Source organism: Crinia signifera, chromosome 5 (genome assembly GCF_055691185.1).
Source record: "Crinia signifera chromosome 5, ASM5569118v1, whole genome shotgun sequence".
NCBI lineage: Eukaryota > Metazoa > Chordata > Amphibia > Anura > Myobatrachidae > Crinia > Crinia signifera.
In genome coordinates, this window is record NC_139221.1 from 197,833,498 (window position 1) to 197,849,252 (window position 15,755).

The window sequence follows — 15,755 nt, forward strand, 5'->3', positions numbered from 1 at the left end:
GCAAAAAAATCAAACATAATGAAAATCTGTTTAAAGTGCAAAATGCATCATCTCATCTATAAAACGTGCTAATATATAAGAAAAATATATTTTTACATCTACTGTGCTTGTCTTGTGCAGATGACATATAATTGTGTACATAGGGCCTGATTCAGCAAGACTCGCTAAGCAGCGGTCATTTGCTGCTTAGTGAGCCCTGAAACGCTGGCCGCCACCCAGCCGAGCATCCACATCCCTTCCCAAACTGCCGATGAATCAGAGGGATGAACATGCAAAGGGATGTACGCGAACACATCTTGCATGCGGATGAAGGGGACGGAAATCATTCAATATCCGCCGACCATCAAATGATTTCTCTACCCTTCAGAAATAAAAGTCAGTCTGAACTGACTTTTACTTCCTTCACTGGGACATCAGCCGCCAACCAAAGGCAGGCATCGGCCTGCCTGCGTTCCCAGGGGAACCCCCAGCATTTTCATGGGGATACCAATAAAACACTGGCTGTTCCCCTGATTTGGCCCCTCGTCCGCCCCCTCTGGAGCAAACGGCTTGGTGAATGTGAAACTCTCCGTGGTGCTTGGCCGGCTCCCGGACCCGGCCTTGACACCCCGGTGACCTTGCCACCAGTCAGCAGCTCATTCAGCTGTGGTGCGTGGGTGTGATGGGCGGCCGAGGATGGGGCGGTACAAGGAGGTCACTGTCCTTTGTCGGATTTTGTCGGTAATTGGAGGCAGGGTAATGGCGGTTTCTATGTTATGTTTGTAATGTGAGCCGTCCCCCTGTACAGCACCATCTATTTACTTCTTGCTCTCCTACATAATAGCAAATATGTAACTGACACTGTGGGGTATATTCAAACCCAGGTCACGACTCTGGGGATGTCCCAACAGCTGTGACCCTGTCCCATTCTCAGCCTGATCGACTGATAATCGGCAGGTGGGATTCAATGTCCTGCCTGCCGAGTGCCGAAAAGGGGGTGTGGATCATTGAGATCCAGCCGTGAGCTTCACAATCCACGGCCGTTCTCGGCAATATGAGCTTGTCTGCTTTTAAAGTCAGGTTAATTTTGCCAGAGATGTCTCTTCAAAAAGAAAAAGACAGCATTGAATAAACACCTGCCGCTATTTCCTCCGTCGGAAATAGCGGCAGGGGATTGAATACCCCTAAATATGTGCAAGAAAAATATTGCTTAGCAATCAAATTCAGTGCCTGTAGAACACACATTTTGTTGCATGCTTACAAACCTTCTTTCATGCACAAATAAAATATATTTGTGTGTATTTTATGTGTTTATACAACATAAATGAAAGATACCTAAAGATACATCATTGAAATATACAATGTTCAGAAATATGGAATAATCTATATACAAAATTCTTCTGGTCCCAAGCATTTTGGATAAGGAATACTTAACCTGTAAATCATAAAGACTCACAGGCAGGTAGGTATCTATTTACCTGCTTGTGAGTCTTAATGATTGCAATATATGGATGAATCCTGTATTTACAATGGATTCTAGGAGGTCACCTGGCAGTGTTCAATGTACAGGAGTGAATGTACTGCTCGTCTGTGGTATATCATATATATTATTTCTATAAGGTGATTTTTGGTGAAAATCCCTTTTTCTCCCTTTATACTTAGGGCCAGATGCACTAAGCTTCAAAAGTGATAACATGGAGAGTGATACACAGCCAACCAATCAGCTGCTGTCTGACATTTTTAAAACACAGTCTGTGACATGTCAGGTAGGAGCTGATTGGCTGGCTGTTTATCACTCTCCATTTTATAACTTTTGAAGCTTAGTGCATCTGGCCCTCAATCTTTAAAATGGTACCTCATTTATCAATTTTGGTAAAGGTCTCCGCTTCTGATAAAATGTTAATTTACAACTGCACATTGTTTTGTTTATCTAAATATCGAAGTTAAAAATTTACTTTTGGCCCTAGAGTTCATTCCCTGGATGTGTTAATATGACACGGTTAAGATGATCAGTTTCGCTCGGCTACTCGATTGTGCAAACCACCAACCTTGTACAACATTTCTGTACGTGCCACCTGGTGTGTATGTATGTATGTATGTATGTATGTATGTATGTATGTATATATATATATATATATATATATATATATATATATATATGTATATATATATATATATACATATATATGTAGAGTATGATCCGCACTTCAATCCAGAACAACAGGCAGCAGCGAGGTGCTTGCTTCAAGGTAACACACTTTGTGTACCATATATATAGTACGCAGGCACAGGCACATTTGTGTCTGTATAAGAGAGCACACACCAAAACATCCAAGTAAAGTCCAAAAGGATTTAATACATCACCAAACGGTAGTTCATCACCACAGGTATGTCGACGTTTCTGACCACAGAATAAGGTCCTTTGTCAAGACAACATAGGAGACATCCTCACAGCAGAGTCGTGAGTGCCACCTCCTTGAGTGCCACCTCATTACTACTTCTATGATACTGGACTGGAAAGTCTGTTAGGATAGATAGATAGATAGATAGATAGATAGATAGATAGATAGATAGATAGATAGATAGATAGATAGATAGATAGATAGATAGATAGATAGATAGATAGATAGATAGACCTATATCGTTCATAAATGTTAAGTAAATGTTTTTTGCAATTTATTTTCTTTTTTTTTTATCTAAAATTAGATCAATTTTGTCTTTCACAAACAAAAGGCAAAGGATTCAGCATGACAGCACAAGCACAAAGTATGAAAAAGTATTCCATGTATACCAAGAGAGAGTATTCATGTAATAAAAATAGCTTCAAAAAAATAATCAATCATTTCAGTTATGAGGAGACCATTAACGCAAATACATTATCCAAGCTTGCCAAACTGGAGCCATGCAAAATCATTATGAAACTTGTTGCCCCAAGAAGTGGTCTGAAGGAGTTTCTTAAAGAAAATGCAGTAGATTTTGATGTTGTAGAAAGTTTCCTTAAAATCTTGATTACAGTTACTGGATGCACAACAAGTAGTCAGAACTTAACACATCTTCTAAGTCAAGTCCAAAACTCTGTCTTCTTAAATCAGGTTCTTCCTTTTCACATTTTAAACTTTTCAAACGATGTAACAGAAGAACACAAAAAACTATCATTTTTTGACCATACCATTATTTTTATTACTGAACTGGCAAGTAGGTTCCCATCCAGTTCCTTCACGGAAGTAAAAATAATTTCTACAGTTCTTGAAAACACCTTTAAAGAACTGGAAATTAATGACACAATTGTACCTGCAGAACTGAAAACAAAATGGATGGATCTCCAGAGTTTTCTCAAACACTTACAAGAAAAAAAAATTGAAGGCACTTTGAGATCAGATAATTATATCTATATTGTAGGAAACAAGGAGAGTATGGAAGAGGACTTTAGAAGTCTATCAATTTATCCAACACAAGAAGACATTTATTTATCTCAAAATCCTTCAATGCGGCTAAATAATATCAATGGATCTTATGTTGATGTAAAATCTTACCTAGACACCCATTTCCGTCTTCTGCGAGAAGATTTTATTCGTCCTCTAAGAGATGGAATTTCTGAACTTGTTAAACTGAAAGACAAGGATCTCAATGAAGCTAGATTTGATGATATCAGAATCTATTTCAATGCAGAGATCTTGTTTCCAATGTGCACCAATGCCGGAATAGTCCATCAGGTCAGTTTTGAAACGGAAAACTTAAAAAATGTTTGCTGGGAAATCTCACGCCGACTGCTCTATGGATCCTTTGTCTGTCTTTCTAAAGACAACTTCAGGAATATGCTATTTGCCACTGTGGCAGACAGAAGTGTTTCTGATCTTCAGAAAGGACAGATAACCTTGATGTTTATTGAAGAAAGTCGACAGGATCTGGGACAGTATACACCTCATGATACACAACATATTTTGAAGCATTTCGCCATGTTTTGGAAGGGTTAAAGGAAATGGTGGAGAGTGAAATACCTTTTCAAAACTACATTGTTCAATGTAACACAGCCATGTCCCCACCTTTGTATCTCTTACAAAATCATGCCGGTTATACCTTGGAAAAGCTGATCAAAACGGGAAGCTCTAGTAAAGTACATTTACCTAGTATGAAATACTCTGACAACATGTTTCAAGAGAAGACATTTGATGTGCTTGATTTCAGTAGTTGGCCAACTGAAGAGAAGCTTCAACTTGATCGATCCCAATTCAAAGCTTTACAAATTGCTCTAACAAGTGAACTTGCTATTATACAAGGTCCTCCAGGCACAGGTAAAAATTATTATGGTTTATCTGTTTTTTAATGCAAATTAATTTCAATTATATTCATTATCTATTTTGTCTTCTTTTATATCAATTTTATTGTTGATGACATTCTAAAGGTATCTTAAATAGAATAGAAAATAATATGCCAATGCTCTGTTTTACCCTTAATGTACATGGAATCAACTGATTACAAAACAGAAAACCTTTTGCTATCAGGACTAACAATAAGATACAAAAAATATGGGAGTATCCTCCAAAGAAAAGGGGGATTTTGATCATATTTTGGTCAAGCTTAAGATTTAGATCCAAACCCAAACCAGAATTACAAATTATTTATTGCAGCCTCAATGTCATTGAGTGAGGGATGGGGAGCATATAGTGCACCAATGTGCATAGCTGTCTTGAGTGTAAGGCAGTTACATCTGCAGCAGTATGTTACCACACCCCTACACACTTGGCCAAGCCTGCAGCACCAGTAAAATATAAATCCCTGACACACCTACAGCTACATAAGCTACATAACAAATGAGAAAGCATAATTGACAAAAAACGTTACACAGACTAATCATGTATAAAACATTCAGAATAAAACATAAATAAGTGAAAGTTTAACTTGTAGTTATATACCAGATTTGTTCTACATATAAAGGGGTTTACTTACTAAGATGGGAGTTCTATTAAATATGGAATGTTATCCATAGCAACCAATCAGTATCTACTCCTTATTTATTTAGCACCTTCTAGAAGATAATACATAGAAACTGATTGGTTGCCCATAGCAACATCCTATCTTCAATAGAACTCCCTTCTCAGTAAATAAACCCCACAATATCAGATATAATGATGGTAATGTCACAAGGATCGATTTTCCAACCGGTAAACATGATTTGAATTGACCTGCACAAATCTAGACTTTCTAGCGGACATAAGTGAATAATGTACAAAAAGTTTAATGTTTTAGTTCATGTTACCAAAACTTTTTGTTTTCACTACATTGTACTTTCCATCAGGTCTCTGTTTTGGGATTGTTTTGTTACATAGGGGAAGTGTCTGCTGTACTGTCCCGGTGGAGGTGGAGATCAGTAATTTTCCAGTCATTGGACAGTAGATCCCAATAAAGCGTAACTTATAGATTAAGGCACTAGAAAACCAATCACTGATCAAATGAAATGTAATAATTGATGGCATGACACAAAGAGCACCCCAATATTTTGGGGGAAATTATATTAAATAAAAATAAATATCACATTAGTAGGAAATGTGGACTGCAATTGAAATCTTTAACTTAATGAAGGGGGGGATATTTTCTTTCTGTGTTGATACTTTCATTTGTTCACTATAGGTGAAATTTAATAGGATGAGAGATTCAGAAAGTAAGAGAATTGGTAAGAAATCTCCAGGTTTTTTTAAAGCGGCAATCATTTATACGGCAAAACCAGTTTGATTTTAAAGTGTAAATAATTGCCGCTGGAGATTTCTTACCAAATCTCTCACTTTCTGAATCTCTCATCCTATTAAATTTCACCCATTATATCCTGTGTTGTCCCACCGTCATAACTGTAATTAGCAAATTTATTATATTTACCATTTTTATTATAGGTAAAACTTATGTTGGACTGAAAATTGTGAATGCCCTCCTTTCTAACTCCAACCTCTGGGAACAGGGGAAAAGTCCAATATTGATTGTTTGCTACACAAACCATGCGCTTGATCAGTTTCTGGAAGGTAATATTTCCATTTTAAGTTAGGCATTTTAATCATTTTACTGTATAATGGTGTTTGTATTACCATGAAGGCATAGTAAATTTGTATCAATGCATTTTACATTAAAAGTGTACAGTGTTCTGGGCATTATCATACAGTACATCCAGCCTAAATATGCCATGCAGTGCAAGAGTCTTTAATCACAACGCATTGTGGCAAGGATGTATTAGAAAATTGTGCTAGTTAATTTGATATACTGTATGATACTTGTATATAGTGTGAGTGAGTCTGGGGCCCTGATTCTGGTTGACTCTGTAAGCTGTGAAGCTCGCAGCTGCCCGCCCCGTTCTCGGAGCAGGACAACACAAATATAGGTCAGTCAAGACTGACTTATATTTGCAAACAGGGGAAAAATCATTTGATGATGCCCATTACACATTATGCCACACCGCGATGCCCATTACACATTATGCCACACACCGCGATGCCCATAACCCATTATTCCACACACTGCAATGCCCATTACACAGTATGCCACACACCCTGATAGAAACATAGAAGCATAGAAGCATTGATGGCAGATAAGAACCACTTGTCCCATCTAGTCTGCCCCTTTGTTAAACATGTTACCTCAAACCATATTTGATCCTTATTTTTTTTTGTAAGGATATTAATATGCCTATCCCAAGCATGTTTAAATTGCTCTACTGTATTTGCCTCTGCCACCCCTGATGGGAGGCTATTCCACTTATCTACTACTTCTTTCTTCTTTAAATTTCCCTTGAATCTTCCTCCCTCTAGTTTCAGTGCATGTCTTCGTGTTCTGTTTCTTCTCTTCCTGTGAAAAATGTCTCCCACCTGTACCTTGTTAAAACCCTTGATATATTTGAAAGTTTCTATCATGTCCCCCCTTTCCCTTCTCTGCACTAAAGTATACATATTAAGATCTTTTAGTCTTTCCTGGTACGTTTTGTGATGTAGGCCATGCACCATTTTAGTTGCCCTTCTTTGTAGAGTCTCTAATGTATTGCCCATTACACATTATGCCACATACTTTGATGCCCATTACACGTTATGCCACACACCACGATGCCCATTACACATTATGCCACATAAGTAGAAAATGTAAGTATTAAGCGCTCAAGTTGCAGTATATGTAGGTCCTATGTGTAGATCTACCCAGAGGTAGATCTGGGATCTAAAGGGAGCTGCAGTCTATCGGGTGAGTCCTGGTCACCCTGTTAATTACAATAAGAGAAGGGAGATGGATAGATCGCGCTCACCTATGGTGTAATGGAGTGAAGTGAGAGTATATGGAGAGTGTATGGAGATTTAAAGATATGAGTGAGTGAATGAATGGGTAAATAAGGATGCAGAGTACTGTAAGGTAAAATTGAAAGGGAATTTATTGAAATTAATATTATGTAAAGAAATGTACGGAGTCCTGATGTTTGCAGGAATAGGCCAGCGGGGTATCACTCCACAGGCCTTCTCCGAAGTATAAGTCTGACCTATGTAGGTCCCTTTAATCCATAGGTCCCTTAATAGGGACCTATGTGCCTCAGTGGGTGACCGCAGCAGTCTGTAACGCCGGCGTGGAGGGCAGTGAGCGGCGTCCCGCTGTAAGAGCGCACAGCCGGACGCCGCTCACTGCCCTCCACGCCGGCGTTACACCCATTTGGACACTTGCCATAGTACATTCAGAACGTGACTTTTTATCCATCATTGAGCTCCACGGAGCTTATTTGCACACTGAACATTTGCGAAGTGCATTCTCATATCCCCTTTGCCCTTACAGACCGCTGCGGTCACCCACTGAGGCACATAGGTCCCTATTAAGGGACCTATGGATTAAAGGGACCTACATAGGTCAGACTTATACTTCGGAGAAGGCCTGTGGAGTGATACCCCGCTGGCCTATTCCTGCAAACATCAGGACTCCGTACATTTCTTTACATAATATTAATTTCAATAAATTCCCTTTCAATTTTACCTTACAGTACTCTGCATCCTTATTTACCCATTCATTCACTCACTCATATCTTTAAATCTCCATACACTCTCCATATACTCTCACTTCACTCCCTTACACCATAGGTGAGCGCGATCTATCCATCTCCCTTCTCACATTATGCCACATACTGCAATGCCTATTACACATTATGCCACATACCTTGAAGCCCATTACACATTATGCCACACACCATGATGCCCATTACACATTATGCCATACAACCTGATGCCCATTACACATTAGGCCACCCACCGCTATGCCCATAACACATTAGGCCACACACCCTGATGCCCATTACACTTTATGCCACATACCCTGATGCCCATTACATAGTATGCCACACACAGCGATGCCCTTTACAGATTATGCCACACACATGGCACAAAAAATTATATTGTAAAACTAACAGTATAATATACAGGTTTTTTTATTTACTTTGCATAAAATAAGTTCAGTGTTTTGTGTTTAGTTACACTTTATGTAGCAAATATTTACCAATAGTTTTATTCAACAATTAATCATTTCTTTCATAAAGAAATCATTTTATGTCAGATTGTCCACGCTGTGACACTACTGAAGATCTGCATTGCTTTTACTGACAGTACAATGTATAATTCAAGTGCATAGGCTGAAACCTGAACCCTCGAAGAAGAGGTGTGGGTCCCAAGCAGTGGGGCCCACCATGGTTTTTGTCTCTTTCCCTGTGGCCAAGTCCAACCCTGCTATAGGTTTCTGTGTACTTCAGTTAGTAGATTGTTTTTACATGTCAGTATTGTGCTCTATTAATGGCCCATAATCTTGTGGAAGTCACGTGGTTTTCAAAACCAGCCTTCCCGTAAACGAAATAATACTTAGCAGTAGCTCACCAGTCACCTTTCTTTTTATGTATTTAAAGGAATTCTTAAACAATCAAAATGCACCCTAGTAAGAGTGGGGTCAAGGAGCAGCAGTGAAAGTTTGAAGAGATATTCCCTATCCAATATACGGAAACAGAGAAGCCTCGAAAGTTTACCTGAATACATGCAAGACATGCATCAAGAGGTAAGCCAACATACTGTAGATATTTTTTCATCCCAGAGAATATGTTTAGATTTATTAATAATTTAAAACAATGTGCAACATACTTGTCCATGAATGTCTGATAAGTGAAGTGTGTAAAACCTTTTACTTTGTTCTTTCTTCTTCTAACTTCTGATGTTATCCCTACTTCCAGACAGGAAAAGACATAACCTAAATTCCACCACAGTAGAGAAGTAGGAGTCATCCTAGTTAGTATGATATGTCAACAGTCATAGGGGTAAAATTACTAAAATGGGAGTTCTATTGAAGATGGCATAGCAACCAATCAACTTTTACTTCTTATTAATGTAGCACATTCTAGAAGATAATAGATAGAATCTGATTACTTTCTATGAACAACATTCCATCTTAGTAAATTTACCCCATATTGTCAACATAAGAATATCATCATGGTCGTAATGTTATCTGACTATGCTGACATTCAGCATGTAGAAAGTGATGAGATGTTGACATGTTCGAATATCAACATATCATCCTGGGTGGCTTAGCAGTGACTTGCCTGCTCCAGATGTCTGCAGCCACTCCAGCAGCATCTTCTGGGTATCAGCAGTGATGTGATCATTGCTTCCTGATAAGTCCTCAGATCCTCTGATATTCAATTATGGTATAGTGTGTCAACAATGTCTAGGTTGACAGTCACTAGGTCGACCGCTTATGGTCGACACACTCTAGGTGTCAAGATATTGTCGACCCAGGGACCGGATACCCTGATATTCCTTGAAGTATTTCTCCTCTATCCCTAATTCCTACCCCTAACCCTCCCTCTATTGCCGAAACTTACTTCCCACATGCAACTTAACCCTTACCTCCCCCCACAGCCTAATTTCTCCTTGCAACCAAACACGTCCCAAGTGGAGCCTAATCCTAATGTTGAAATTTCACCTGTCAACATTCATAAGGTGCTATAATTGCTGGCAATATGGTCGCTGAGCTACCATATTGCAAGCGATTGGAGTGTGCACCGGCAATAAATCGCCGGGTGTGCGCTCCCGTTTTTAGCCCCCTTATGCAAGTTCCTGCGACCAGCTTATTCCCTCTGCAGCTCCCCCCGGCAGCGGTTCCCTAGAACCAGATTATGAGGTAAGATCATAGAATGCAATTTTACACCCTAATTAAACATATACATGAAGGGGGTAAATTCTGGTTGTGCTCCCAGCAGCAGGTTTGGTTAATATATACAAAAACAAAGATAAACTCTATTTTCCTCTACCTCCCCCGTGGTAGCCAATCACTGGGTTCTTCCCTACTGGGCAGTACTTGTGGAAAGGTAAAAAAGACCTCCTTCTCGCATATATATGTCCCCTCCTCTTTAGTTTAGTGTCTTTTTTCCTTTCCCAAGGGCAGTATGGAAGGCTACCCCTTGAAGAGATGCGTTTATAGCATAATTCCCCTGCTGAGATACCTGTGAGTCAAGCGGGGATGAGAAGGTGGGAGCCGGCCTTCAGTGGGTATACAACCCAGGTGCTGGATGCCATCCATACAGCTGAGCAGCGGCGTCCTAAGGCGGCGTTGGTATGCGCGGCAAGCCTGGCCCCGGTTCATCCACAGGGATAGGGGGCAGACGTCATCAGCGGGCTCGGCATCTCAGGACGCAGAAACAGTGATGCGGTGGCCGTCAGCGTAAAGGCAGAAGTGCCTGTGTACGCGACGGCAGGAGGCTGAAAGAATCAGCGTGGAGAGACGCTGTGAAACAATCCGGACGCAGTGTAAGACGCCGGAATGGTAGGAAACTTTTATCCTGGATTCTGGGTTTCTCCGTGGCTCATGATATGGGGACATTGTCATTTAAGGCAAAGGATATATGTTACATACACTTCATTTGCATTGAGCGCCCGCCAATACCATGGAGGAGGATAAACGGTCAAGCAATAAAAAGTAGGGTAAGCCTATATCTGAGGGAAATGAGTTTTTGAGAGCAGAATTATTTTTTATTTTTATAATGGATCTCAATGGTGTCATATTATGTGCATTAGGTCCGAAGCAAGTAAGGACAGCACTAAGGCCGAGCACAGAAGGCTACACACATCCAAATGCTCCATGTGTGATAAGAAACTACCTAAAGGCTTTACTGGGGGTGTCTGTGAAACATGCAAAACCCCTCAACAACTATCCTCTAGTCAAATGACAGGGCTAGTGGATATGCTACAGAGCAAATATAGGGGAAAGGGGCATGGGGAGGGTTCTTTTGCACAGGTTGGTACTTACTGTACCCAGATGAGGCCCCAATTTTTATTTTGTAAGTTTTATTCGTAATTATGTTTCTGGGGTGCTGCCAAGGACAATGGTATAACACAACAAAGAACTGGAAAGAGAAAGATTGTCTCTTTGTTGGCGAACTAAAGAAGAAAAAGATAAAGATAAATGTGGTTTAAAATATACCTTTTATTAACTGTTCATTAAAAAGGAAATTTATTTACGTGAAAATATTCCTAAAGAGAATTAAATAACGACTGTGTGTGTCATTTCATATATTATAGGATGGTACTATATGATAGTTTAGATAACTCTGTGTCCTGTGCTCTTTTTATAGAGTTGTATCCAAAAGACCTTTGTTGTTCTCAAAACATTGTTTCTGTCGACTTTTATTTACTGGAGGTCTTATACAATAATGTTGTAACTGTTGCCAGTAGTAGGTAGAGGTTCTGGATTAATTCTGTATTGTAGTATTTTGTTTCATTAGTCACAGTTTATCCATTCCTCACATACAGTTGACAAGATTCATAGGATATTTATTACTGGCGGGTAGATTCCCTTATATTTCTAGGGATAGGTCAGTAACATGCACTCTAGTTTCCGTACAGTATATTTATGAGCTGTACCTATAATGATCAATCAGAGAAAAATCATGTACGGGATTGATAGCTGGATAGCATTTATTATAATCCGATACCTTATAGGCCAAATCAGTGACTTTTTATAGTGTCTGGGGGTATATCAATCGGCTGAGATAATAATCACTATACTATATCTGGCAATGTTTTAACTGACCAGGCAGCATATGAGTCTAAAGCCTCAAGGTCAGTCATCCGATAGATTGCCGGTGTAGTATAGTTATTATCTCCAATGAGACGGTCCCCTTGATTTTATTAGGGGGGAATCAATCACATATCTTAATTGGGAGATGTTAGTATAGTGATTACATCCATCAGTATATGAGCATAACAGCAGTGAGCACACCCAAAAATAATCGGGGTACACCTCATATCACCCATTCTAAACGGGTGAGCCTGACGTGACAGTACACATAATTAATTGAGTGTTACCATCTGTCCCGCCCAGCAGAGGAAATTGTTGCTCCACCCTCTCAGGATGACCAATGTGTGGTGTATAACACCTGACGCATCAAAGCACTGTCCTGCACAGCAAATTGTTGTAAAATCATGAATGTGACATCATAACACTTTCAGGAACACACCCTGGTGGGGAATATACCCCTGAATATATCTAAGCACCGGCAGTCTATGACTCCACCTACATTTTAAATCTTTAAAATCACTGATCTTTTCTTTCTAAAAACACCATTGTTTGTGTGTCAATGTGTATTTTTTAACCTCTTATTTTCGCTTTATGTGGCTGTCTCCGTATCCCATACATAACCATTAAAGATAAAAAGGAGCCCCCACATCTTTTAATAATAAAAGGAATATTTCCAACAGATACTGTATCAGTTGTAAGGAGTGCATCCAATACAAACCCTTTTTCTTCTTTCTTTTCCCATGTTGTAAACGTTTGGGATAGCACCCCCACTAGTGTGCCAACCAACACGCAGTGGACTCTTGCCCATCAATTATAAGGGCTTTAATTCCTTATGTGTGCAGAACTCTCCAAAACCCCATCTCTTAACCTATAATGATCAATCAGAGAAAAATCATGTACGGGATTGATTTAGCTGGATAGCATTTATTATAATCAGATACCTTATAGGCCAAATCAGTGACTTTTTATAGTGTCTGGGGGTATATCAATCGGCTGAGATAATAATCACTATACTATATCTGGCAATGTTTTAACTGACCAGGCAGCATATGAGTCTAAAGCCTCAAGGTCAGTCATCCGATAGATTGCCGGTGTAGTATAGTTATTATCTCCAATGAGACGGTCCCCTTGATTTTATTAGGGGGGAATCAATCACATATCTTAATTGGGAGATGTTAGTATAGTGATTAAATGCGCAGGCAGCTTGTGAAATATTTATTGCTGCCGACATATATAGTGTTTGTCAGCCAGAAAGTTTATACCCCAATTGCATTAAATATGCAATATTTTCATCAACTGTGTATATATAATAGATAGCCAATATGATCATTTAATTAGTATGAGGCTTCTGAGATAGTTATTTCAACTGATTTTATACAGTCTTCCCAGAGATTGATATAACAGCGTTACAGATGAGTGACTTATAAAATAATTGTTATGGCTTAATTACCAGTCAACTGGATAGTTTTTCACTGCCACTATATTTGTGGGCAGTTTTTCTATATGCTGCATATATCGCTGCCAAATTGAATACTTATGTGATCAGATATATATTGGCAGTACATAGAGAGAATAATAATAATAATAACCGCTGATCGCATGCACTATGATTCAGTAAGGGAGTTGTGCTGCGCCAGCTACTGTGTCCGCTAGATTCAGCGGTTATATATATTAGTCACTGTTATTGGTCAAACGGCATGTTTAATTATACTAAGCCGTACAGATTGTATGTTAACTCTGATAGCCAATGCTGCTATTAGGCTGGCCGCGTGTTAGCCGGCCAGGGAGGCAGCGTGTCTAATGGCTGCTGGCTGTACTGAGCCGTACAGCTTGTATGCCGGCTCTGGTAACTAGCGCTGCTATCAAGCTGGCCGCGTGTTAGCCGGCCAGAGAGGCAGCGTGTCTGGTGGTTGCTGGCTATGTCACCGTGTGCTTCCCTGCTGTCTGCTAATTTACGGGAAGCCGCGGAGACCTTAGGCTACCATCAGACAGTGTGCACGTTACTTAAATCCCTTAGTGATCGTCACCAGTTTTAGCTAAAACATATCATATATACATTATTCCATTGTTCATTTATAGACACACACAGCGGCGTTTCATGATTTTTTTTCTCAGGGCAGAACTGTTAATGAACAGTTAATAAAAGGTATATTTTAAACCACATTTATCTTTATCTTTTTCTTCTTTAGTGTGCCAACAAAGAGACAATCTTTCTCTTTCCAGTTCTTTCTAGTGGATATGCTAAAGACTGCACTAGCAGAAACCTTTGTTACCAAGGAGAACTTGGTCAAATTAACCACCAAGAGGAAACATGCCGTAATGTCAGCCTCTGATGATTCACAGGCAGGCCCAGCAGAAGTGCCATCAATGGGATTCCAAGATATGGACCCAGATGATGATCCGCAGGATAAGTCGGATACAGACTGTAATCCAGTAATGGTGGAAAATTTACTAGAGCTGATAAATAAGTCTCTGAAAATTGAAGATCAACATGAAGATCTTTATCTACAGGAACTTTTATTTCAAGATAAAAGAAAAAAAAAGGAAAAAATTTCCACTATCCGACTCCCTCAAAAGTATTATCAATGAAGAGTGGAAGCATCCCGACAGGAGGGTCGCAGTACCATCAAGGATTAGTCGAATGTACCCTTTCGATCAAGCCCATGTGGCGGCGTGGGAAGAATTACCCAGAGTGGATGCGGCCATAGCTCGCATTTCCAGGAAAACGACACTTCCCCTTGAAGAGGCAAACGTCTCAAAGACCCGATGGAGAGTCGCATTGAACTGGGCCTTAGAAAGCAGCACCTAATTTCAGGAGCAGCACTGAAGTCGCATCAGCAATGGCGGTGACGTCCAGAGTCCTCAGGAGCTGGTGTCAGCAACTAGAAGGTGATATGCTGGGCGGCATACGGAGGTCAGACTTAATAAAGTCCATTCAAGATATCCAGTTAGCAGTTGAGTTTTTATGCGAAGCATCGGTAGATGCAGTGAAGCTAACGGCCAGATCTACAGCTACGTCAGCAGTAATTAGGAGGGCCCTATGGCTGAAGCGGTGGACGTACAGTCCAAAAATAAGTTGATGTCCCTGCCTTTCCAAGGGAATTTATTGGGTAAACAACTGGATGATATTATATCAAAAATATCAGGAGGGAAGTCGGTCCGGCTGCCACAGGAGAAGACAGAAAAATAAATAGAAACAGCGCTGTGCAAAATCTTTTACTAATTTATTAAAAAGATATAATATCTCTTGTTTAAAACTTCAACAGTAGTTTACAGTCATATACAATTCATATAATAACATACATATCTTCCCCCTATAGTTTTAGTTAAAACTATAGGGGGAAGATATGTATGTTATTATATGAATTGTATATGGCTGTAAACTACTGTTGAAGTTTTAAACAAGAGATATTATATCTTTTTAATAAATTAGTAAAAGATTTTGCACAGCGCTGTTTCTATTTCTTTTTCTGTCTTTACCAAGTTCTAAGGGGTTGGTAATCCCCCTTATTTGAGACAGCTGCAGTGCAAAATCGTACAAACTGCGCTCAGAAATTGCTTTTGTTGTTGTTGTTGCCACAGGAGAAGACACCGAAGAAGACTTCATCAGCTAGACCATTTAGATATCAAACACAGGACTTCAAGGAACCCAGGGCATACAGACCAGGAAGGGGATATAGAAGAACTCCCTGGCAGTCGAGAGGGAATTTTCGTGC

At 39.7% G+C, this 15,755-nt stretch overlaps 1 protein-coding gene across 1 annotated transcript in view; it reads left to right on the forward strand.

Annotated features, from left to right (window-relative positions):
- Positions 1–15,755, forward strand: part of LOC146080763 (NFX1-type zinc finger-containing protein 1-like) — a 237,094-nt gene that overhangs the window by 142,556 nt on the left and 78,783 nt on the right. The window contains 4 exon segments of the mRNA XM_083188397.1: positions 2,686–3,906; positions 3,909–4,271; positions 5,865–5,990; positions 8,879–9,024. Coding sequence (XP_083044523.1) covers positions 2,686–3,906; positions 3,909–4,271; positions 5,865–5,990; positions 8,879–9,024 — 1,856 coding nt within the window.